We start from the raw sequence: 25,149 nt of genomic DNA on the forward strand, positions 1-25,149 counted from the left end.
AAATTAGTAACAAAATACTTACGACGAATTTTCTTCTTGAATCGACGCTTTGTTGACAAAAAATGCTTGGCGCGATACCTATAGCTTGACGTCATAGACCACGTGATTGTGCACCGTGCAACTCTCAAACATCTACTATAACATCTAAATCTCTTTAGAGCAAGCACTAAAGTTCTCCTCTTTTCCTAAATTAAACACATACTCACACAACGACCTTAAATTTATTCATCAGTTTATTTTTTTAAAATCTAAGTATAAATCAATGACAACATAAATATATAGATAAAACATTTAAAGACTTAAAATGTGTAATATTCATGCATGCAATGCCCGGATTCAAAATTTTGTTGAAGAAAAATAAGTATATGATGTTTTGATGTCTTCAAAAATAACGATCCATTTCCCAAACTCCATTCCATTTAAAAAGTACACATGGAAAGTATCCCTCAGTAGTCTGAAACAAATTTTTAAAACTGTTTCTATATGAAATTGTTAAGATGTTCCTCATTACAAGTCTGGTGCAGTCGGTCTGCGCATGTCACAAAATCGTCATATTAATCGGAGAGCACGGTATAAATACGCAGATTTTTGCATGTCTGCACGCATTAAGTGAATATGCATAATGATATACTGACTATATGTTAGGGCTAGGGTTTCCATGGTTACAAAATATATACATTTAAAGATAATAATCATTCTAATCGCTTGAATCCGGTATATACCGGAGTCTCTAATATATCACATGCACACCAGATCTGTTTAGTCACAGTCATACAGTTATGTCTGTGTTTGTTTTGTTCGGTTTAACATCAAGAAAGACTGGATTACAAAAAATGATATAACTTCCTCTCACGAAAGAATTGTACACACCAAGCGAAGTTTCGAACCAACAGTGATTTAAGCGACCTTAACCACTCGGTACCCCGTTGCCGGCCATAACAAAACTTTAAATTTGCGTCGATCTAAACATAAATCTGATTGATATCATTGTAAAGTAAAAAAGATCTGTGTCCTGACTTTTGAGGTTAACATAAAAAAAATTAAAGACAATAAAACGTTTTAAATAAATATAATCAAAATTATTTACTAAACAGGCACTTCCTAGGTTATTTCTGATATGGTTTCTTATTTGGCCGTAAAAAAATCATCTCGCATTTACATCGACCTAACGGCCTCGGCGTGGCTTTACAACAAAGCCACCACTATAAAATCAACTTATTAATACCATTTTATTATAAATAAAAATAGCTATGCAAATTATAATGCAGTGTAGTGTAGAGTAGTGTAGCGTAGTGCAGTGAAGTGTTGTGTGTAGTGTCTATGTATGGTTGTATTGCATTGCATCGTTTCGTGTAATGTATATTGTCAATGTCAAGGTTGCATATTTGGTAAAGTGCTGTGCTGTATTGCATTATAGTGTTACATTTTTTGTTTTAAAACACAGTCAAAACAAACTTTAAGTTGCTTATCTAGAAGTGTTGCCATGTTCTAAAGACAACGAATTGCGAAGTTTGGAAACAGGCATCTTTCAAATAATTCTATCAACAGCTGTTAATGCTGAATACGAAAACGCCTTGATCAAAACACAGATTTACAAAGCTCCGCGTCAACGAATTCTGAAATGAGAAAAAAATTGATTATATTGACAGTTTGAAAAGTTACTGTAAATTACAATCATCTGAAACTATCAAAACTCCACAAGGTTTGTTGCATCAAAACTGAAAAAAGTCAACATATTCTTAAATTACACTGCTATGCATATGTTGTATTCAAGAAGTTTGTAGTTCCTATTACGGAAGTCTGGTGCTGACTTCATATTTCAGTATTCCCATTTCCTATTTCTCATTCCACATTTCTCAATTTACACAATAAAACATATAGAAACTATGAAATGAGATGTTTGAAATGTGAAATAATTCACATTTCTCACCGTTTATTTTTCTCAACTTTGGTATCGAAATCGTGAAAATTTAACTGGAAATGTGAAATTCATATTTTTCATTTCTCATTTCACACTTCTTGATTTTTTATCGGAATTGTGAAATGAGAAAAGTTAATATGTGAATTTCACATTTAGCACTTCTCATCTTATACTTTATATGTGTTTTATTGTGTAAATTGAGTTCTTTCACACTTCTTGATCTTGTTATCGAAATTGTGGAATCAGAAAATTTAATACTAGTATGTGAATTTCACATTTCACACTTCTCATTTCATAGTTTCTGTATGTTTTATTGTGTAAATTGAGAAATGAGAAATGAGAAATAGGAAATTGGAATACTGAAATATGACGTCACCACCGGACGTTCGTACTGAAGCATAATTTTACCGGTTACCATATTTATCAAAAATATAATGTGACGCAAGAATAAGCCAGTCTGACATCCTAACCAGAGTTTAATTTTGGGGAGTTACTTAGAGTTGCTTTTTTTGCTAGCAGCAGCGGCTTTGACGGTTTTGCTTCGAGGTAAAATGACACTGGCTTTGAACTCGGCTGGAGAATAGTCGCTCCATTATTCAAAATGCTAAATGGTTAATGGACCCGTAACGACAATTATAGGCAAATTCCCCGTATGTGACTTCGGCATACTCCGGTTTTTACGGAAAGTCATTCGTAATCACACGGAAATTGCCGAGTGAAGTCACGGGTAAACTCACCATTATAATCGATCTTCCCGTCGTTATTTTTATCTGCTCTTTCAATAATGTCATTTATCTCTTTCTCGGTAAATTGGTCTCCGGTCTTTGAGAGGGCGTGTGACAGTTCGTCACGTGATATAAACCCATCTTGGTCAAGGTCTAACACTTTAAATGCGGTTTTTAGCCTTTCTTTTTCAAAGTCCATTTTTATCATTTTTGTGCGCATAACATTGAAATATTCCTCGAAGTCTATGTAGCCATCGTCTGAAAAATAAACAAGAAACATCTTTAAAAAAGATGATCGGCGTGATGTTACTGAAGCACAAGTTATATATGGGCAGAAACCTGTATTTTAAATCTTTTGGCAATGTTGAAAGGGGCCTCTGTGAAGTTTTGTATAAATGAGGACAGTAGTTCTGAAGAAGACTGTGTTTAGAAACTGTGGAGGGACACACGACAGACACCAAACAATCACAAAAGCTTACTTTGAGCTTTTGGTGCTTAAAAGATGGTAACAGTAAGCAAACGATATTAAAATATGTTCTATCCGTTATTTCTGGAATTGTTGGAAGCAACACGAACCCTTACCCTACTTCAGCTTATTATCAAATTTGTCTATCATTCAGAATTATGTACGATACTGTTGTCACCGAAAAGATTAATTTGAAATTGACAGTCTAAAATTTAACAGTATCGGACATGTTGTTGCAGGTTAGTAATGATTTGCACTGGTTAGAAATTGTTGCTGTAATGCAGGGTAAGAGTTAATGACTGTATAAAACAAATAACCTTTTTGTAAAAACAAAACTTAAGGAAAGGAAACTTAACAAAACAGAAACAACTTAACAAGAAAACTTAACAAAACAGAATTATGTCCGGATGAGCAGATGAATATTTGGTTACGCACAACTGTTCCAGTGGTACGCATACTACCCGATGGTACTGTACTTATAGAGGTTATAGATGACGAACGCGTTGTCATTTCACTCAGTGTCACACATGACTCAGAGTGAAGCATTTTCAGCCTTTCCTCCAATCAGCGCCACTCTTACAAAATCTCTGATTATGGCTGAAAATACCGAGGATACCTTACCAAGCAATCCGATTGATACATTATTAAGGCGGCATAAGGTCATACGAGGTCATAAAATCGTGCGTAATACGGCACGCCGAAAAAAAACGAAATCGTACTTGTTTTTCATCTGATAAGACTTTAAACTGATTCGCAACGTTGTGTTTAAGAAAAATAAAGTAATAATCAATTTTCTTATGCCCTTGCAAATGGGTGGGAAGTGGAAGATACGTTACAATCAAATTTAATTCCCGAATATTTGAAATAAGTTTTAAGAATACTAGGAAAAATATACATTTTCTTATGAGAATTTTCGAATCGTATATAGTGTGCGAGTTACTGTTTGATAAAAGTGCATAAAAGGCACTATAAGCTGTTTACATGATCCTATCTCAAAGCTGTTATAATCCCTTGATCAGAGACCACTGTTAAAATGCGTGTTCTTTACTCTACAGGATATTTTTTTTTCATATGAACTTGAATTATGATCGGAAATTTGAATATATATATTTCATTAAAGAAGATATCCTTAATCCCTTGCCTTTCTATTTACTTTTGGCAATGCGTGTTCTTAACGCTTCAATCGCCACATGCAGTATTAGCTTTCCGTATGTACTAATCCACCGACAATTTTTGACAGTGACGTCATTTTGTCAACAAACTATAAATACCCAAGGTATATCCCCCTAACAAATGTATTCTTATAATACATAGAAATATGTCCTTCATACGAAAAACTCGAAGTGAAGTATAGCCCAGTGAATGCGTTGGCTACTTGTCATCCAGGCGATGTAAGTTCGAAACTAGTATTATTATTATTTTTTTTTTGTAGCAACAATACAATACAATACAAAGCAAAAACATATATTGTTTGAAAGACCTGTTACATTTACTTTCCTTGATTTGGAAAATTGTTGTTTTTATATGTTTTCCTAGTTAGTTTTTTTAAATCACCAATCATTTATTTTATTATGAAGTATACCAAATGTTAATGCCACATATGCCTGTCTCACCGTCAGTACATTGTGTTTTAGAATAGATATTGCTTTCTTGTTATTCTCCATAGGCTCGTTACACCTAAAAACGTGTTCATAGCCATTTTAGCCATTTAATGTGGAGTGAAATGGCGGATGTTTTCTATACAATTCTGTACACATAATTCGTGAAGAACTAGAAAATCAAGATACTAATAAACTTTGATAATGTGGCAGTTGACCTCAATACAGACGACACTGTTTATTTTCCAATACAGGTAAATCCAATATTTGCTGCACAATAGATCTATGAATGATTATCATTGAACACCCCTGGACTTATTGGACTCACCTGCCACATTATCAAAGTTTATTAGTAACTATATAGCTGAATAAGAAAATGCCGTGCGGGAAAAAGGTTCCGCCGACCGGGTTCGAACACGGTACCTTTCGGTTACTACGATAGCGCCGTTATCCCCTGGGCTACGTATCCACAAAGACTATAAGTAAAGAAATATAATGATAATCCAGTACAATCTAAGGTAAACATTGGAAAGTAAACACAATATGACGTCACTGTCAGGTATCCCTGGTCGGATAGTAATTGTACTTTAAATGAATGATCCCACTTTAAAGGTGGATAATCAGATTTTGGCCATGTAACAGATTTGTTCGAAACTTTAGCATCTGATCATTTACACTCATTTATGTTCACTTAACACTTAATACAAATTAGATTTTCACTGGAGGTATTTTTAAAATTTCATTTTCCTATCCTGGTTGCCCAACCAAGATAGAGTTATTTTATCATAAGTATAAATTTGATAAACATACTTTGCCTAAGGAAATGTATAAATATTAGACAAATTGTAATATATTTGTAAAATATTTGCATTAAGAATTATGTATTTAGATGGAATACATTAGAAACGCAAGTTTGAAAAATTATCATTACCTCCCTTTGCCTATCTTGGTTGCGCAACCAAGATAGATTGGAAATAAATGAATTCAGAAGCTACACACAGCTTTAAAACTTGAATTTTGGTTCAGATTGTTCAATAGTTGATATGTCTATCAAATGCAAATGTAAAACTAGACATTGTATCGAAATAAAAAGAAATACCCTGCTTTTTATATACTTTCATATTAAATTGGAGTAATTACAAAATTTTATAAAAATAATAAAATATACATTTCAAATAGGAATCTAACTCTATGTAATCGGTCTTTTTGTTCCTTAAATAATTCCCTACCTGAATATACAAAAAGTAAAAAATGTCATTAAATGTTGTTTAAATGTGATTGGCCACCTTTAAGACACGAAAATGCATTGTATATTTTGGATTTATTTTGTTCTTTTCCATGTTAATGCTTTATTAAATGGACTGCAAAGAGTGAATAATTCAGTTATTCTTTCTCCATTGTCTTGTTTTAAAAAAGCTTTTACTAAGTTCAATACTTATCAAGTATCTGTTGTATTGTTTGAGTCGCAGACGAACGCATTGTCTGCAACCGATTACATTTCATTTGTTCGTACGGTAAATTTAACACTTCAGGCATAGAAATTGGCGCCAGATGGTGCCGTGTCGATATTATTTAATTAAAAAAAATTATGTTCCCCCACAGCCTTTATTGTATTTGATTAATCCGCAGCACAGGAGTTCAATGGCTTCACGTTGCACTTAAAGGTGACAAAATTCCAGACAGCCTTGAAATGTGACACTGTGGTAGATTTATGACATCGACGGTGTTGATAAATGAATCAGTACACGCGAAAAACGTGTCCGAAATGTTGTAAGAGTATTTGTTACACGTTCCATAGTCAAATCTTAGTGAGTTGACCGTACTCTGAGGTAATGTTTTAATATTTTTCTACACTAGCTGAAAGACACCAATGCAAATGTGAAACTAACGTTGCCCTCTGGACACATGTTTGGTCTTTTGATTCCTTGGACGAATTAAACACAATTACACAAACTAATAGCAGCCTATGACGCGCAACATCCTCTCGCCGCCCCTTAGTATATATTTGCTGATTTCTAATTGTAACGTTCCATACTCTCAAAGCACCAGAAAATATGTTAACACAAAGTCCGGGAACGGGATAATCTTTACGGTCACCACAAGTATTTAAACACTACTGTTGTAATAGATGATAGGATTCCATGGCGCCAAGGAACCAGAAAATATATCACCACTAAGATGAAACACTTCACGGCCCTCAAACAGCACTTCATAACTGCCATTGTGATAGCTCGTAAAACTGGTACTAAATGTAATTCTGAAAAAAGTTCTATAGAATAAATGTTCAAAGTAATAAACCCGTAATAACAATCGGGAATTTCCGTTCCACTTCGTGTTTTCCGTGTGCGATCTCGGCATTCTTCGGTATGAACGGAAATCCAGGTGAGCGTGCTTACCGCAACGAAGAATTCCGGAAAGCCAAACAAGAATACGTAAACGACCGGAAATAACTATTTGTCACTATGGCTGTACACCTTAAGCAATTTTTGTGCAGAAAACGTAAGAGCTTTCGCAATACCTTAAACAATGCGGCTGAAGTATCAGTGTTAACAGACATATATGCGACACTGTACTGATGGAACTAAAACATATACATGCACGATATTCTCCAGATCAACGGCACACTACACGACTTCATACCTTCCTTCAAGGAAAACTCCTGTTTTCTGGTATTACTACTAAACTAAACAAATACAAAACTCGTTTTCCACTTCTTCCATTAACGATGCCTTTAAAACTGTTTTGATCAAACTTTTATTACATATTCCTGAGAATATCAACCAAGTGACATTGCCAGTGAAAATATTGTAAAAAAAATCTAAGAGTACAGTGTTTCCAGCACCAGACGATAATAACACCACTCTGTCAAAATTCATTAAAGGTTTTTAGAGGTAATATAGAACTTCAATCTCATTTTTGATGATGAATACAAACTACATGCATCAATTAATTTTGAGTTAATCTATACGTGTTTTAAAGATCGAAACGTATGCACGTGTTTCACGCACATATTAAACGATGTAATCCAAACAACCGTGTTTCATTTCCTTAAGGAACGTATTCTAATTATACAGCAAGCTTGAAGAAAATGATATCCAATAGAAACTAAATGTCATACCATTTTCATCGTGTTCCAAGACAATGCTATCTAGTTCTGCCTTAGTTGGGTTGAACCCTGCAAGCCTGTACGCTCTCGCAATTTCTCGTTTGGATATTTTTCCGTCGCCATTTTCATCCATTGACGAAAATGATTGTAGAATCACTGTAAAATCAAAACACACAAAACTAGCATTTTTCAAGTAAATTCATCAACTGGAAATAATATGAATTAAGACACTGCCTAGCATGGGGATTTATCTTTTATATATATCTACTTACGAAGAAATGTTCAACACTCAAAAGAAATAAAACTTCGCGCTAATCAGTATACATTTAGTGTCATCATACCTCTTATAGCGAATATCATACTTTGCAAAATTTACGGAAAGCCGCACTCCACTGTTTTAAAAGTGTTTTTCAATTACATGTACAGTTTTCATTACATAAAAGAAGTAAAAAGAATGATGTTGGCGCGGTTTACGAATTTCTGTGACTGATTCGGGGTGCTCGGATGTTCTTGCAGACAACCAGTCTGCGTTTTGTACATAAACCGGAACCGGAAAACATCGAAAAAATTGACTCAGTATATGCAGACAACAAAAACGAATAACTATATACGGACGTTACCGACTCGGGGATTTTCATCCCCGGAGCTTCGCGCCGTGGATAAATCCCCTAATAATAACAACATTATGTGTTTCTATTTCGAAGGAGAAATGAAAGGGGTTTGGCCTACATAGTGTTAAAAGGTTACTGTCTTTACGACCCTTTTTGTCTTTTATGTATTTGCACATTATAAGTTAGGAGAACAGTTAACTTTATCAAAAACTACTTAATCAAGCATTACGGTATTTGTCGCACAAACTTTAATTTTAAACAACAACTCAATAAAAAGAATATGATGTTCAAAAATAATTCTGTTTTCAGTAAACGATATCTTTTGTTCTAATATGACTCACTGTATTCCAATTAAACAGTGGAAATTTGGGCAAAATCTCTGTTTGTACGTAGTATAAATTAAACAAAGAAAGTGTTCCAATTAAACCGATAAAGCCGAGCCAAAATCTCTGCACGTGTTAGCAAACTGTATGATGCGTTATAGCGGTGTGTTAAAATGAATACGATAGTCTTATGCAATACAGTAAATCTTAGCTACTGAGCTTACATTTCCGGTTATATCAACGTAGGTACATGTCTTTTGCTATACAGTCAATCTTTGTTGTCATGTACTCCTAATTAGGTTTCATTACTTAGCTATACATTAAATACAAGTTTCTTCAAGCTACAGACAGCCTGATAAGAATAAAATATTCTTGCTTTTGCTTTAATCTTATCGAACAGTTTAGACTTTAGTAAGGCAGACTTTTTAACAGAGATCTGATTCTTTTGTTACATAGTCTATTTATAGATATAATTTGTCTTGATCTTCCTGTTTTACACAGTCTATTCATAGCTTACTTACATTTGTCTTGATCTTCTTGTTTTACATAGTCTGTTTATAGCTTACTTACATTTGTCTTATATATATACTCTTTATTTCCACTTTTCAGTGATTATAACATATATAACAAATATTTACATGTACATGAGAAAACATGAAACAAATTTAGTATAAACAAGGAATACATTATTATCAAACATGTGTGAATAGAGTTCATTATTATAGTATGTTTCGATATTAACACAGCAAAATCATATACATATATTAAGATTCAATGGCATACATTTAACACATATATCAAAAAGATGTAATCTTAAGTGTATTTCTTTTCATAAATCACCAAATAGATAGAGCAAATATCACTTAGACTACTAATAAAGCAAGTTGTTACGACTTTTTACAATTCAATGGAATTTGAAACTTGCGTTTAAATAAGCTATATAGAACGATCACTTCGTATACTTAAAATGGTCGTCCCCCACACCCCCCCCCCCCCACCAAAAGTTATACGCCATGTGTATATAGCACCGGGACATGCTAGCATCAGACCCTAGAAAATTCAGAATATCGGGATCTATTAAACAGCGCAAAAAACATTTGTCTTGATCTTCTTGTTTTACATAGTCTATTTATAGGTATACTTATATTTGTCTTGATCTTCTTGTTTTACATATTCTATTTATAGGTATACTTACATTTGTCTTGATCTTCTTGTTTTACATAGTCTATTTACAGGTATACTTACATTTGTCTTGATCTTCTTGTTTTACATAGTCTATTTATAGGTATACTTACATTTCACTTGATCTTCTCGTAGATTTGGGTCTTTCGTTAAGCAGTCCTCAACCTTCCTGGAAGAAGATTTATTAAGCCGATATTTGTAAAACAGTTTGTAAAATGTATTACTTGATGCACCAGACATTGTTTAATATGCTTTATGAATCAGATATAGGAGGTATAGTTTATATATATTAATTAGTTTTTATTTTTAACGTCCAAAGATCTGATGTTTCCCCTACGTCACGTCTCCTAACAATTGTTTCTAAAGGATATATCCGATATGCTGTGGTACATTAATGATGCGTCAACATAATCCAGCGGTCAATATCATGAAGACCTGGATAAAGAAACACCTACGATAAGTTGCAGTGAGTCACAATAGCCGACTTATTCCTTTACAATTTTATTTTTGTTGTCGTTGCTCTTCAGAAATGGACTAAAATAAATTAATATCCACCAAAATACATCGCATTCACGTAAACATGCATCCGGCGTTTAAAACATTTTTCTTTATATAATCCTGAGTAAATCAATTCACTGCACATTGTCCTATACAGCAGAATATATTGAAATGTCCCCTATGGTTCCTTTATATCTAAATTGATTTCTTATTTACAAAGAGTGATTTCTGGTTCCGCTGCGAAGAAAACATCATTAGAAAGAAAATATTATATTTGTGTTCTATTTTTAGACAACTACAGCGGAAGTAACTGCAATTGCTATTTATTTGAGGATTTTCAAAATCAATTTAAAAAAATAAATAAAAAATAAAACAGAAATATATTTTGATTTCAGTGAAAGCTTGAGGCCAAATGTAACTTTGTAATTTTAAGTGGTTACTGTTGATATACGAACACTCAAATAAAACATTAATTTAAAAGATACATATGTTTTTCCGGAGTGCTTTGAGTGAAATTAGTGAATTAATTTTTTTTTTTCAGTTTTTCTATAAAGAACAAGTATACATTGTATCTTTATCTTTGTTTTATGAAAACTTTGAATGAAAAATATTGAACGAAAAAATATACTCTAGTATATCAAATATATCCATCTTTAATCAAGGGGACATTGAAATAGTCATTTATTTTATTTGCCCTGAGCTTACTGTCTGAATTTTTATTTCGTAAAGTAATAAGTTTACCCGGGTGCAATGACCACACATTGATTTTAATAAGGCTTTAAGAAATGTCACCTAGTGTGTTCACACGGGTCTTTTCATACCAGACTCAATCCTATTTCCAAATTTAGCCAAGCTTCAATACAGTATGTAATAGGAGATCATAATTCTATTTGGTTTGGTATGGATTATCAATGGAATTAGTCTGTTAAACATGCGTTAAAAGGCAATTTGCGTTTCACGCTATAACAGGATCAATACAGCGCTTGACTAACAGACGCTCGGGTATATTTGATTTTGTTTTTAAATCTCTTTATCTATTTATTTTTTTTTTTATTATTTTCATTATTTTTTTTTTCATAAAAGGAAACTGTCGTGGTTTTGTTTTCAGAAAGGCATCTTTATGGCCTTAACGCAGTCCGTGTCATCGCAATTTGTAGAATTTCTATGCATCATTATCAGTATCAATGGATATTGTGAACAGAACAGAACGGAACATATTTGTTACGAATTGAGCATAATTCCTTATCCGCAATAAATTAGCTGTTAATCTCGAGGTTATGGGTACGAGTCGTATATTTGGCCTTATCGTCATTATCAGTATCAATGGATATTGTGAACAGAACAGAACGGAACATATTTGTTACGAATTGAGCATAATTCCTTATCCGCAATAAATTAGCTGTTAATCTCGAGGTTATGGGTACAAGTCGTATATTTGGCCTTATCGTCATTATCAGTATCAATGGATATTGTGAACAGAACAGAACGGAACATATTTGTTACGAATTGAGCATAATTCCTTATCCGCAATAAATTAGCTGTTAATCTCGAGGTTATGGGTACGAGTCGTATATTTGGCCTTATCGTTTTTTTTTTTTTTTTGTTTTTTTTTTTTTTTTTTTTGGTTTTTTGTTTTTTGGGTTGTTTTTTTTTTCAAATTTAATCTACAAACTTAAAAGACAGGACAACTGCCACACTTAGATTCTATCTGATCAAACTTAGCATGATTTTGTATGGTTCATATATTAAAAGAACACACATTTTTTATTCAAGTTAACCGTTGTAGGAAGTGTCGAATAAAAGTACTTAAACGTATCTTAGTGTAAAAAGACAAATTAATTGTCACAAGCGTTTCAAGAAAATAGACACTAAAAGAGAAATCAATCAGAATTCGTTTAAATAAATTACATAAAAGAAGCGATATCGATAATATTACATTACATTACATTGAATTAAAAAATGCACGATGTGATTTCTAATACGTGGTAAAGTGCGTGAAAATCAATTTACCATGACACCAACGGATGATAAATTAACATAAGTTTATTTTAGTTATACATGTGTATAGATATTTTCAGGATACAAATATTGCGTACACTAACGAAAACGCCCGAAACGATTGGCGATAAGTCAATACTTTACATATTTTAATAACAATATCATTAAATGTGAACCTTAAATAACGTTAAAAATATATATATTTCAATTTGCTGCTTTTTTTCATTTGTCTTCAAAAGATACGATATATCAAAGTCACCCACTTATTTCGAATTTACGTAACTTGAATAAAATGTATTATAATATATATTATATATATATAAATATATATATATATATATATATATATATATATATATATATATATATATATATATATATATATATATATACTAGTATAATATCAAATATATTTTCAATAAACATACTAAGTAAAATAAAAGATTCATCGAATACAGAGATGCTGTTTAAAACGTGGCTTTTCCAAATTTATTTACTCGAGAAATAGGAAAAATTCTTCTTTATAAGCGCTTTAAAAAAAAAAAAAGAACGCGACGAACATGTTACACATATCGCGGAATGATTAAGGAGTATGTAGACGTCTAGTGAATGATTCTGCAAGGCTATAACCGTCGTGAAATTATTCAGCAAAGTTTAACGGCTTAATTTTCCGTTTGTTTTCTTTTTTCTTTGCTTTAAATACGGTTCTGCTATATATTATAATTTTTTAAAACTGATTTCTTATATTTGGCAACACACATACATGTACAGGATTACGTATTTGTTTCTTTAAATCCTACAAATGCCAAAATGTCTAGGTTAATTAAGTGACTTACTCGCGAAAATTACTGTTAATCCGAGTGGACATAACTTTTTCCTCACTTGCACTTTTACTACTTATTCAACTCCAAAAACCACAGTCATTTAATAAGAAACAGATACAATTATTTGTTTAATATTTCAATTTTCCATATCAGAAGATAAATGAGCCGCGCCATGAGAAAACCAACATAGTGGGTTTGCGACCAGAATGGATCCAGACCAGCCTGCGCATCCGCGCAGTCTGGTCAGGATTCATGCTGTTTGCTTTCAAAGCCTGTTGCAATTAGAGAAACCGTTAGCGAACAGCACTGATCCTGACCAAACTGAGCGGATTCGCAGTCTGGTCAGGATCCATGCTGGTCGCAAATCCACTATAATGTTGGTTTTCTCATGGCGCGGCTCAAATATATTTGACCGTAGATTAAAAGGATTATTGATCATTTAAGATTTCCACTAATACCTACTTATCTTAAAACAACAAATATAACTGAACGATCAATTAAGACGCCTAAATCTTGGGGTCAAGTATATAGATTTTTCTTTATTTCATTGACAAATAAACTACTCTAGAGATATTCTATGATGAATGTGTGAATTCTGTTGTTTGTGTACCAGTTGACATTAACACGTCAGTATCTATTATTTTCATTATAAAATGATTGACATGCACTTTATCATAGGGAGATAAAGGACCAATTTTCCATCTCCCATTTATTCCTGTCATCTTTTAAGGAGGTTGGGGGACCTTTGAAACTGCTCAATGCAATTTTCAAACTCCCCGCCATGATTACCTATCGTTACGGGCGATGTACATACTATATATGTATACTGTTTTATTGTTTCTTTTGCTTGATACTGTTATTATTGTGTTATTTTGTATATATTTAACTCGATATATTGAACTTTTGTTTGTATGTAAAACATGTGTGGAAGAGGAAATAAACGTTGTTTTGTAAATGATGAAAATATCTAATTTCCAGATATACAAAAATTATGTGCAAAACGACTATGCAACAGTTTGTTGGTTCTTTTTTTGACAGACTATAAACTAATTAAAGGGCAACAACTCTGGTTAATGAAATGATGCTGACGAAACTGCACGTGCATCAGTTTTCTAAATTGATCTACAATCGCGTGGAATTCATGAAGATCTATCAACAGATTACTGTTATGCAGTCCAAAATCCATACTTTCTTTACCAAATCAATATTATCGGGTCAAGGGGATAATACTATATGCGATAAAAGGTTATGTACTCATTACACTTATATGAGGTTTGGTGATTCAATTAAAAACCTGGAATTATAAGCATTTTCATTTTTTTACAAAATCAAGGGGAAAAACTCTACTTTTACTTACTCAAAGGACCTCATACTATAAAATGAGCAAAGGTCGTGTGCTGATTAATGCTTATGTGAGGTTTGGTTATTCTAGCGAAAAGACCTTTTGAATCAACGGCATTTTCAATTTCCGAGGGACAGACGCACGCACGCACGCATGAACGGAAGGACGGACGAATGGACGGATGAACGCCTAAATTATTAATACATAATACTTCTTTAGTAAGTCAGTAGTATTTAGGTGACCCGATAAAGCGGCAAGGAACACTGATAATTATCTTAATACAGGTTTAGCCTTAATACTATGAACATTAACTTTTGTGTTATAATGAACTTTGAAAAATGTCAAAATCGGCCTCACGGTATATCCGTCAACCTACTGTACAGTAAGTGTTAACAATTTGCAGCGGTGATTCGTGGCATCGTCCTTTGCTTTGCACGTGCGATCTTACAGATCAATGATATCACTTTTACAATGGCCCATCGCATCAGAACAACATGAGTTGCTCTTGAAATTTTCTAGTTTTCAAATTTTTGTTAGAGCTTTATCTAAATTAAATATAATGAACGCGCAATGTCATTCGGCGATTTCCGTATAACTTCGTATTCTCGTAAAGTAGTTCGGCATTCCTCGGGCGTAAAGTAGCTCAACATGCACGCCCATAGTTCTCCGTAAAAGCCTGGACGTGCCAATTTTGCATATTATCTGTTGGTCGTCATAAATGATGTAAGTGATTGATATAACACAAGTTTTAGAATTATTAAAGAAATTTTTACAATACCTTTAAAGAGAGAGAGAGAGAAAAAAACAGCTGAACCAAAAAGTCTTATAAAGACCTTGTCTTAAATGTGCTTCACAAAAGGTAATATATAGCAGTTATTATTATTATCTTTATTTCCTCCATAACTGAAGAGCATTTACATGATAAATATATAAGTACAGGAAAGGAACACATTATAAACACAATATAAATACGAACATTTGTCATAAATAACTATAAATGTAACGTAGTATTATAGTTACAATATATATACAAGTGCATTTGTCATGAGAAACAACAATATGGATATCAATATAATATATATAACCGATTAAAACCAACCAGATGAAAAAAAAAAACAAAATAAAAAAAAAAAAAATAAAAAAAAAAAAAAAATAGCACACAGAATAAGACAGCCTTAATCGAAACGAAACAATAAGACGACTTGGATGTGGCAATGATGAAATTTAATCTCAAAAGAAGTTGATGATAACATCGCAGTCTTACGTATGATACGAAAGTGTAAGATCGCTAATGTTTCATGCTTAATACAAAAAGTAAGATAAAAATGGTATATTTTAGTGACATATTAAATTATAAGAATAACCATCAACACAATCACATAGCAAACATGTAATATAATTTGAGTAAAAATCAGATTGCGATGTGAACAGCTATACAGTAATTGGTCTATAAAGAACAGAACTTCTCATAGACATGTATAGTTTTCTTGTTACAACACTTTTAAGTAATTGCTAAATGAACTCCGTACCTGAGCCGTACGGGTTGGTACGGATTGATATGGATTACTACTTTAAGGTACGGCTTAGGTACGGATCGATACGGAATACTACGTTTCTAACCGTAGCTAGACGTAGCTATCCGCGCCGTATGTATGACTGTGGTAATAAGGCAGTAACCATGAAATTGCGATAATCACAAGTATTTCCACTATTATTATAGTTTTAAAGAGGATGTGGAAAGTTTGTTCTAGTTTAAAAACAACCTTGCCTAGCAAACATATTATGGTAATAAGATATGTATAATTAGTGTCTTCGGTCATATTACATGTGTTTATGTATACATATTGCTGCTAGTTTATATCAGATTTTATTTATGGAGAAAATTAAATGTATTTCATAAACTAAATTTAGAAAATTTCATATTTTTTTTAAATAAACAGACGTTATTTCGAACACTAACAGTTTATGTCAGATCATGTACAATACAAATCCAATTTCTTTAATGTAACACGAGACAGGTAATTCCTAAACATACAGCAACATTTTTATGTTGTTATGTTATCAAGTGACCCAGTAACAAATAGCAAAGCATGATTATAAGTTGTCTGAATAGTGTGTATACTTATTCACTTTTACATCCGGTAATAAAATAATAAATATAAAGAATGTATGTTTTAAATTTCACATTCAAGTTAAATAAAGTACCACAAAATGCGTGTCTATGTCCATCAGTTAATAAAATCAATGCAAAAAGACGTAAACGTGATATTCTTTTATAATAATTATGTTACCCTTTCGTGCTAATACAAGCTCAATTTCTCTTATTCATTACCTTTTATGTACAAACGTCTAGTTTAGGAGTACATGTTTTACAAAAATTAGACTGAAGGGAAGGTGGGGCATGATGAAATAGTATTTCGGTCCACGTCGTATCACAGGACCACGGATGGCAAAAAGCAATCGCACATACCTATCTAGATATTTCTCCTAACAAAACTACTACTTATCTATAAATCTTATTTATCGCTGTCTTTGTATTACCTTGAAAACATAGAATTCCGTCTCTGACGAGGCTGCGGTGGTAAGTCCAAAAACGACATCTTTTTACACTCTTTTTTTTTTTACTGAAACATCTTTAAATCTATTGAAATATACATATTTTATCTTTTGCTAAAGTAACTTCTAAATAAGGAACAACAGAAAATCCGCTTTCGTGTAGATTTCAATGGAAAATTAATACGCGCTAAGCGACGGTAGTGAAATTAGTAATTGCAATTTGTTCTATGACATTAGCTTATAATCCGTTTAAACGAATATCGACTGAAATTTGATTAACAAAGCATGATGTTAATAATTGATTTGAAAATGGAAAACTAGCAAGCACTGGAATGAATAGATCTGATTAGGCCCGGGCAATAGCAGGCACATCAGAAAATATAAACAAATAAAACTTTGACCCGATATGGTATCCCTTATTTGAGAGAAAGAGGTAATTGACAAAAATACTATTGACAGTTGACACCATTATAGTAAACGAAAACTAAAGATAAATAAAGCATATAGAAAGAGAAATTCGGTTTTTATAAGCCTCGATTAACAAAGAAATAAGCCTAAATGCAATTCGGAATCTCTAGTGGAAATTGAAATTACGCAGTTTTTTTTCTCAATAGGATTGGTATTTTGTTTAGTTAAATAAATTAACAAAGAACAATCAAAAGCAAAGTTCAATATGTAATGATATCTTACAGTTTGAACAAGCAGTGGTTCATTGATTATTACAGAGTCATACACTGTCATATTTCAGAAATAATCTACGTACAACTCGAATGTGGAAACCAATTTTAGACAGCTTCAATAATCGATCTGAGAAATATTATAGCTGAACCCGTCAAAGCGATCACCTGTTTAAGGCAGCCACTTGCCTTATGTAGCCAGTCAGCTAACTTCCCAAGTTGACTTTCTGTCGTAATTCCTGTTTGTCTTAAGCATCCATCTGTCTTTAACAGCCAGGCTTGTGTTAATCCCGCGGATAACTGCTACATACAAGTTTTACTGTACACTATTAAAGCCTAAAGTAGCAGGTTGTTTTATTTCATACTTTTTGCAAAACTTAAAATCTCAAACTTGAATCTAGTTTACGATTTCTAAAATGTTTTCGTTTAGACTAGCCACCAGACTAGCTTTCGTTCGAAGTATTATTACTTAACATCGTCTTTTTTCGTGTAAGAAGGACTTTCGTACACATACACACTCTTCAGACAGGAAAATTACATGTAAATTACATATTTCTTCTCTTTTTTTTCAAAATCTGTTCTATTATGCTAAAAGACGAGGGTTTGTGAATCATCATTGTGTCGTTTTCACATAAGATTATCATATAAAATATCATTTGTTAGCGTACAATCATTTAAGTAAAATATTTACATCTATGTTATAAACATTTTGATATCGTCATAATATACATTTAGTTAGCGTGTACAATCCATTAAGAAAACTTTAGCCAGTGTATTTTATGAAGGACTTTTGTATAAACGAAGTTAATATATGTATACATACTACCATGTAACTAAATAATAAACATTAGTTATCTTAGTTGAGGGACCTACCATCGCAACTTCAATTTCGGTCGCAGTGAATATTTTATCAAGCGACCTTTCGGATTGAATCGGTCTAGCATAATAATATTTATTTTGGGTTAACAACTACCAATGAACTAATAATAAGAAACAATGTTGTTTCTTACGCTTGATTGGCGACTTTTTCATGCACGCAATATTCATTTGTCAAAAGAAATATTTATTTAGGTTTAAAATGCAGGTTGATAATCAATGGTCTCCAGCAAATATTTTATTCATTTTGGCTAATAATTCAATCCAGTTTATATAAAAGGTAAAAAAAATTGTTTTTCCGGATCCTACCTACCCTAGATTTTTTGGTACCGACCCTAAATGTTTTTTATGGCTTTGGAGAATAATTTTTTTCAACTTTTTGACAAAAAGTTGTCAAACTGCACTTTTTCTGCTTTAAACAATGTCAGTGATGTTAGAAATCAACTTCCTGATGCTCTAAAGGCATAACCCCCTTATTTGTATTCATTATTTGACATAAAAATAATTTCCGAAAAGTCTCACTTAATAAAAAAATAAATCCAAAAACAATTTTTCCGACCTACCTACCCTAATTTTTTTGAGCATGTTACTGGAAACAAAGAATATTTTAGGCCTTATGAGCTTATATATAGTGTATAGTATAATTCAAGTCTTTGAAGTTTTGTATGGTAGGGTGTTTTTTTTTTTTTTTAACCGCATGTACTTACTTAATATTAAAATGCCCTGGAAATTGGCTGTTCTTTTGTTACGACTGTTACCCCGATTAATATACGCTGGTCAGAATACTATATCCCTGGTAGATGTGCCCAGCCAGCTAAAATTATTCTACTAAAAACGTACCAGAGAACACGAGCCATGGCATGGGCACGCGCAATCTGCTGGTTCATTTAAACGGATGTCATGAATTATTTGTGATAATTATAATGTAATGATAAATATCTTTATAAATGAATCTACACATAAGTTAATGTATATTTAAGCAGCAAGATAAAAAAAAAACCTAGGATGTGTTATAACAATTGACCTTGACACACTTTGCTGATTTAATTTTCTCAATGTTTACTAAAAGGTGCACGGGTTTTTCATACAACTTCCGTGACAGAAACTCGGAACCAGTAACTACACAAACAAGCTCTGAAATAAATATACTAAACAAAAAAGTACGATAGTCGTTTTACTTGTGGGTATTAGCCAGGAATAAACAAAGGGGGTCTGGTTAGGTTAACATGCTGTCGTTTCAGAACCGAATTGTCGTAATGATGCTGTTTTGATTGTACCGTTGTTTACCTGGCGTAAATCATTTACATACGTACAGACGCAATAGTCCGAAAAAGTTAGGAGATACGAGAAGTCAATTCAAACTTTAAGAATAACTTGAATAAACGAGGTAAAACTGTTTTCGTCTGCTTATGAAAAATAATAATATTCTGAGAAAACATCACTGCTATCAAACATGTTCTACAAACAGGTCTATATTTTGCGATCAAAACTTTAAAAGAAGATTTTTTTTTCCAGTGGAAGTGAGATAAAGTTCTGCAGATACAGGTCTGGAAAAGATCGTTATTGTAACGATCAGCGGAAATGACCAAGTTCGGGTAGAAATGTATGTCGTGGTTCCTAACATTATGTGATAGCCTAAAACCTGTATCGGCCAAACCCATTTTTTTCTTTAGGTAGCAGGGTTCACTTAGATTCGAAAATTTTGGGCACGAACAGTCTTAAATGCAGCGAGTCGCAATATTGCACTTCCCTTAAGAACAGAATCAGGGTGGCCATTTTAAAAATTGCGTGCATGTTTTGTGCTTTTAATTAATGGCAAGATCAGCATTCTCATACAAGAATAAAGAAAGTTATCAAAACGAAAGTTTTACACCATCCGTGAAAATAAGCATGCCAAAATAATCAATTTTGCACTTTTTGAACAGCCAGCAATGATCCTGCTGCAAGAACAATGCCCAATTCTATTGCATTTCTCAATTTAATAGTCCTTACTGAACTTCAGGATATAAACGGAATGGGGGTCCATCCAGCTCGTTTTTTTTCTCAAAATAGCGAACATGTTCCTTAGTATCAATCAACAAGCACAGAACCCTTCCGTGATTTGAATTTTCCGGGAGACGGTGCCACATTGATTCATACAAAGCTCTCAGCAGTTAGTTTTACAACTGACATCAGAATTTTACATGTGTCGGCCGTATAAATTTTCTAAAGAATTAACAATCATTATCTCTCACCTTAATTTACAGGCATCCAAAATCACCATGTTCTAATTATAACAAATATTGACGGGGGCCAAAATTCGAAGTGTACCCAGCTACCTTACTTTGCAGAATATAAATTAAGGGAAACCACTCTGATATGTGAATGATAATGTAAGTGTTTTGCTTACCGCCCTTGGTATATTGTAAGTCTACAGTGTTCATACATTCAAATGATTAAGAAATATGTTAAGACCCGATTAGATTTTTAAGCGTTTTATTTTAAGTTTACTTACTGTGAAATCAATTTCGTGGGCATGAAATTTCGTGGTTTTGGTCAAAACGGCAATTTCGTGGGGATATGAATTCGTGGATTTCACCTTTTTAACATAAAATGAATTGGAATTTTACTTGTTCGTTGTGATTAAATTTCGTGGATTGACTCAACCACGAAATCCACGAAAATTAGTCCCCCACGAAAATTAATGATTTCACAGTATCAGGTCATACAGCAATTATGTGATCAAACATGCGCATGCGCTATTATGTACTCTAAAACACAGTCGTCTCCCCTCAAAGTAAAGTTACCTTTATCGCGCCAAATAATGACTGACTGGGGTTTTCAAATTTTGGCTGATTGAGAACATTTCAATTAAAGATGACAAAACGAAAAAATAGCAAATGTAAAAATATAACAGAGGGGTTTTATTCAAACAGCACTGCTTTTATAATCGCTACCTGCAAAGTCAGTGAATAATGTACCATCAGCGGAGGCAGTTTTTATGGGGAGTTTGGATTGCATAGATTGTAAAGCGATTTGACATATACCTGTAGTAACTAGCACATTTTTAAGGTTTTTATTTGTTTTAATCCCAGCTAAAACGACTTTTTTTTAGTCGCGGAATGTACACGTCTGTTTCATATAAACACAAACATGCCTAAACAAGAATTAATACGACCACAAATCGTATATGATTTATTCCAACACAACCATATTCATTTTCCTGTTAATTAAACAAAGAAGGCAGAAAACAGTGAGTAATTATACAATTCATTGTTCTGACGTCACAATTTTTGCGTCAAAGTGTCAAACGGCATAGCGGCGCGCTGGAAAAGAAACCGATTGAAAACGGGCAAATATTTAATAAATGCCGTCAAGGATGTACTTTAAAGTCCTTGGTAACGTGTTAGAATCGAGATAATATATCTCATTTTGTGATTTTGTTGTTGTTGTTGTTGGATTTAACGTCGCACCGACAAATGATATGTCATATGGCGACTTTCCAGCTTTTTAATGGTGGAGGAAGACCCCAGGTGCATTCTTTTATCACGAGCGGGCACCTGGGTAGAACCACCGACCTTCCGTAAGCCAGCTGGATTGTTTCCTCACATGAAGAATTCAATGCCCCGAGTGAGGCTCGAACCCACATCGATGAGGGGCAAGTGATTTAAAGTCAGCGACCCTAACCACTCGGCCACGGAGGCCCCCATTTTGTGATTTGCTATCGAATAAATCATTGTTTGTCGTTCGTTATATCACGATGCGTATTATTAACATGAGGTGATTTGCTCTTGAATAAATCATTGTTTGTCGTCCGTTATATTACGATGCGTATTATTATATCACCAGGGCTTCCTTCGCATCTGAACTCCAAACAATGATTTATTCAGCGAAAATCACTAAATGAGATAGATGAGTATTATTTCTTAAGTATTCACTTACCCTTGGTCTTCATTTTGTTGCCTGTTATAGTTTGGCTCTTTCATACTGATCTGAGAAAATCCCCTTGATAACCTGTTTGTAATCTCATGCGCCAGCTGTACGGACTGGTTCTGTTCTTGCACGGTTTTCACTCGTTTTCGTTTCCCCATTTCCTGATCAAGCCAAACTCTCCGCTCTATATCAATACTACTTCTTCTTCCTGTGTGCGGCACTGAAGTCTTAGTCTGTCCAAAATCTAAACTACTTCTTCTACTTTGAAAAGTGTGGATTCCATTTCTTGCTACATCACTACCATTTTTGTTTGCATGATACAAACCTGATGTTCCAAATCCCACATCAACACTTTTTCTTCTTCCCCCTTTCCTTTCTTTGTTGTAAGAACTGTATTTACCATGTTCTTTATCAACACTAAATCTGCGTTCTTTATTCTGTGCGCTGTGATCTTGGTCATTGCCGTCTCGTCTTGTAGCTCTTGTATCCATGACGGCAGTTCCTTTTAACATTCATATGAAATTCGCGTTCCTAAAATCCATTAACTCGTGCATAAGCTTTTCTCTTTCATGTCCTTCAATTTGGATGATTTATAACTACCTCACAGTATTTCAGAACAGCCTATGTTAAACTGCATTTTTTTTTTTGCAAATGCGTATGAATTACGAGCATTTGTAAGTTTTCTTTCCTTGTGAATTAAAGCGACCGCTTCTTGACATGTTCAGATAGTTAAGATCAGAAAGTGTTTTTCTTTTTTTATCGTTGCAAACACACGTGAATACAGATTGTTTCAATTATTTGTGTACATAGTGCACGTATAGACTTTGGAATTTCTAAATTTCGTACGAACAAATATATCGTAACTATTAAAATCTGACTGCTTTTTTATTTCTAATTTAATTGACATTATCATACCATTCTTGAAGCCGAAAAGGGGACTTTCGGCGGACCGACATTCGGCGTGGCAACGTTTTATTTGTCGAGACGACGTTCGCCGGTGGCGCGCCATAACGGCATTTGCATTTGTGTCGCTGCGACATAACGAAATAGCACAAATCAGTCACCATAAATAGTATCTCCGCATTGCAGCTACTGTTCAGTTTGATTTGTTATGAATAAGCCTTGGATCTCAGTGCAGTTTTCCTGCTTTAATGATAAGTGGAATCAGTATGAGTAATGAGAGCGACGCGTCGGCCAAATCACTGACCCCAAATTTTTCACCCATTGACTGTTATAGACAACTTATTTTTTAAGCCTTATCCGCTCCGAATATCAATTAATTAGCACAGAAATATAGTGGATCACCATGTGATCCCGTTGTAATGAACTAGAATGCTTAAAACTAAATTCTATTTTTTATAAAATACAAAAAAGCAACAAACAAAGACACAGTAGAAATAGGACTGGTTGATAAAGTCCATACGAACACCAGTTTAACGCCATTTTTCAAGTTTTTTTTTCAATTATGCAACGGCGGGCAGTTAATCTAACCAGTATTCCTGGATTATGTACTAGTACAAACCTGTTCTACGGAAGTAGCTGCCAACTTCCCCACATAAATCAGAGGTGGAGGACAAATGATACAATGTATTTTATCACGAGAACATACGCCCCGCCTGGAGATCGAATTCGCAACTCGTCTCACTATTGAGCTTAACGGGTGAGCTTTATACGTAGAGTTTGGGTGCACGAAATTTTGATGAATGCAGAAAGAATTAACATAAAACTGAAAATTACGAGATAGTTTGTCATTTGTTGAAGCATAAGCTTTAAAAGAAATACTAGTACTTCAATGGGACACTTGAGCTGTCAAATGATTGATTTATTACCGATTAAGTAGATCGTTAGCGGATTAATGCCATTTTTAGATTAAGGCAGATTACAAATAAATAAGAAATAGTTAACAGATTTCGTAATGAAAATGAAACGATTTTTGAAATGTTCAATTTGCACGGTAAATTTGAGATTATGATTTCTTAAATGGAAATATTCAAAACGCCGAGATTTTTTTTCCACTTTGCATAACTCCCAGGCCCAATTTAATTGTTTTTATACTAAAACTGAGAAATGTGATGTGAGAAATGTGAATTTCACATTCTTAGTTCTAGTTATACACTAAGAAACACATAATGAAACATATAGAGGCTATGAATTTCAAATGAGAAGTGAGAAATGTGAATTTCACATTTCACTGTTCTCATTTCCCGTTTTTTGCTGTAAACATTGAGAAGTATGAAGTAATAAATGTGACTTTATATTCCCCACTTCACATGTCAGAGCTTCTATATGTTTCGTTATTTGTGAAATTGAAGACTTGTATTCCTTTTTCACACAGAAAGCATACTGTGACCATTGTGGGTTGGTAGAAAATGTGTTTTCTTACTTGTTTACCCCACTCACATACATAAAGCATAAAACTGGACATTGTATGGAAAATGACGCCCTCTCTCTGTCTCTCTCTCTCTCTCCCTCTCTCTCTCTCTCGCTCTCTCTCTCTCTCTCTCTCTCTCTCTCATTTTCATTCATCCCAAAAA

At 33.4% G+C, this 25,149-nt stretch overlaps 1 protein-coding gene across 1 annotated transcript; it reads right to left on the minus strand.

Moving 5' to 3' along the window:
* Nucleotides 1–215: 215 nt before the first annotated feature.
* LOC123540088 (uncharacterized) lies at nt 216–23,248 on the minus strand. Its single transcript, XM_053526198.1, has 5 exons — nt 22,625–23,248; nt 10,046–10,101; nt 7,829–7,972; nt 2,659–2,904; nt 216–1,616 (listed from the first exon to the last, which is right to left on the minus strand). Exons 1-5 carry the CDS (start codon nt 23,125–23,127, stop codon nt 1,579–1,581), a joined length of 987 nt encoding a protein of 328 aa, XP_053382173.1. The 5' UTR covers nt 23,128–23,248; the 3' UTR covers nt 216–1,578.
* Between the last annotated feature and the right edge of the window lie 1,901 nt (nt 23,249–25,149).

The sequence above is a fragment of the Mercenaria mercenaria genome, chromosome 16 (assembly GCF_021730395.1).
Source record: "Mercenaria mercenaria strain notata chromosome 16, MADL_Memer_1, whole genome shotgun sequence".
NCBI classification, from domain to species: domain Eukaryota; kingdom Metazoa; phylum Mollusca; class Bivalvia; order Venerida; family Veneridae; genus Mercenaria; species Mercenaria mercenaria.

What these genes read in the sequence shown, in the direction of transcription:
- LOC123540088 (XM_053526198.1), bottom strand. Translation starts at nt 23,127, where the DNA reads ATGTTAAAAGGAACTGCCGTCATGGATACAAGAGCTACAAGACGAGAC. An exon ending in CTTGGAACACGATGAAAATG is followed by an intron (nt 2,905 to 7,828) that starts GTATGACATTTA and finishes TTTATTTTTCAG; the next exon opens with ACGATGGCTACATAGACTTC. An exon ending in CGGGAAGATCGATTATAATG is followed by an intron (nt 1,617 to 2,658) that starts GTGAGTTTACCC and finishes TTCTCATTTCAG; the next exon opens with AATTCGTTGACGCGGAGCTT.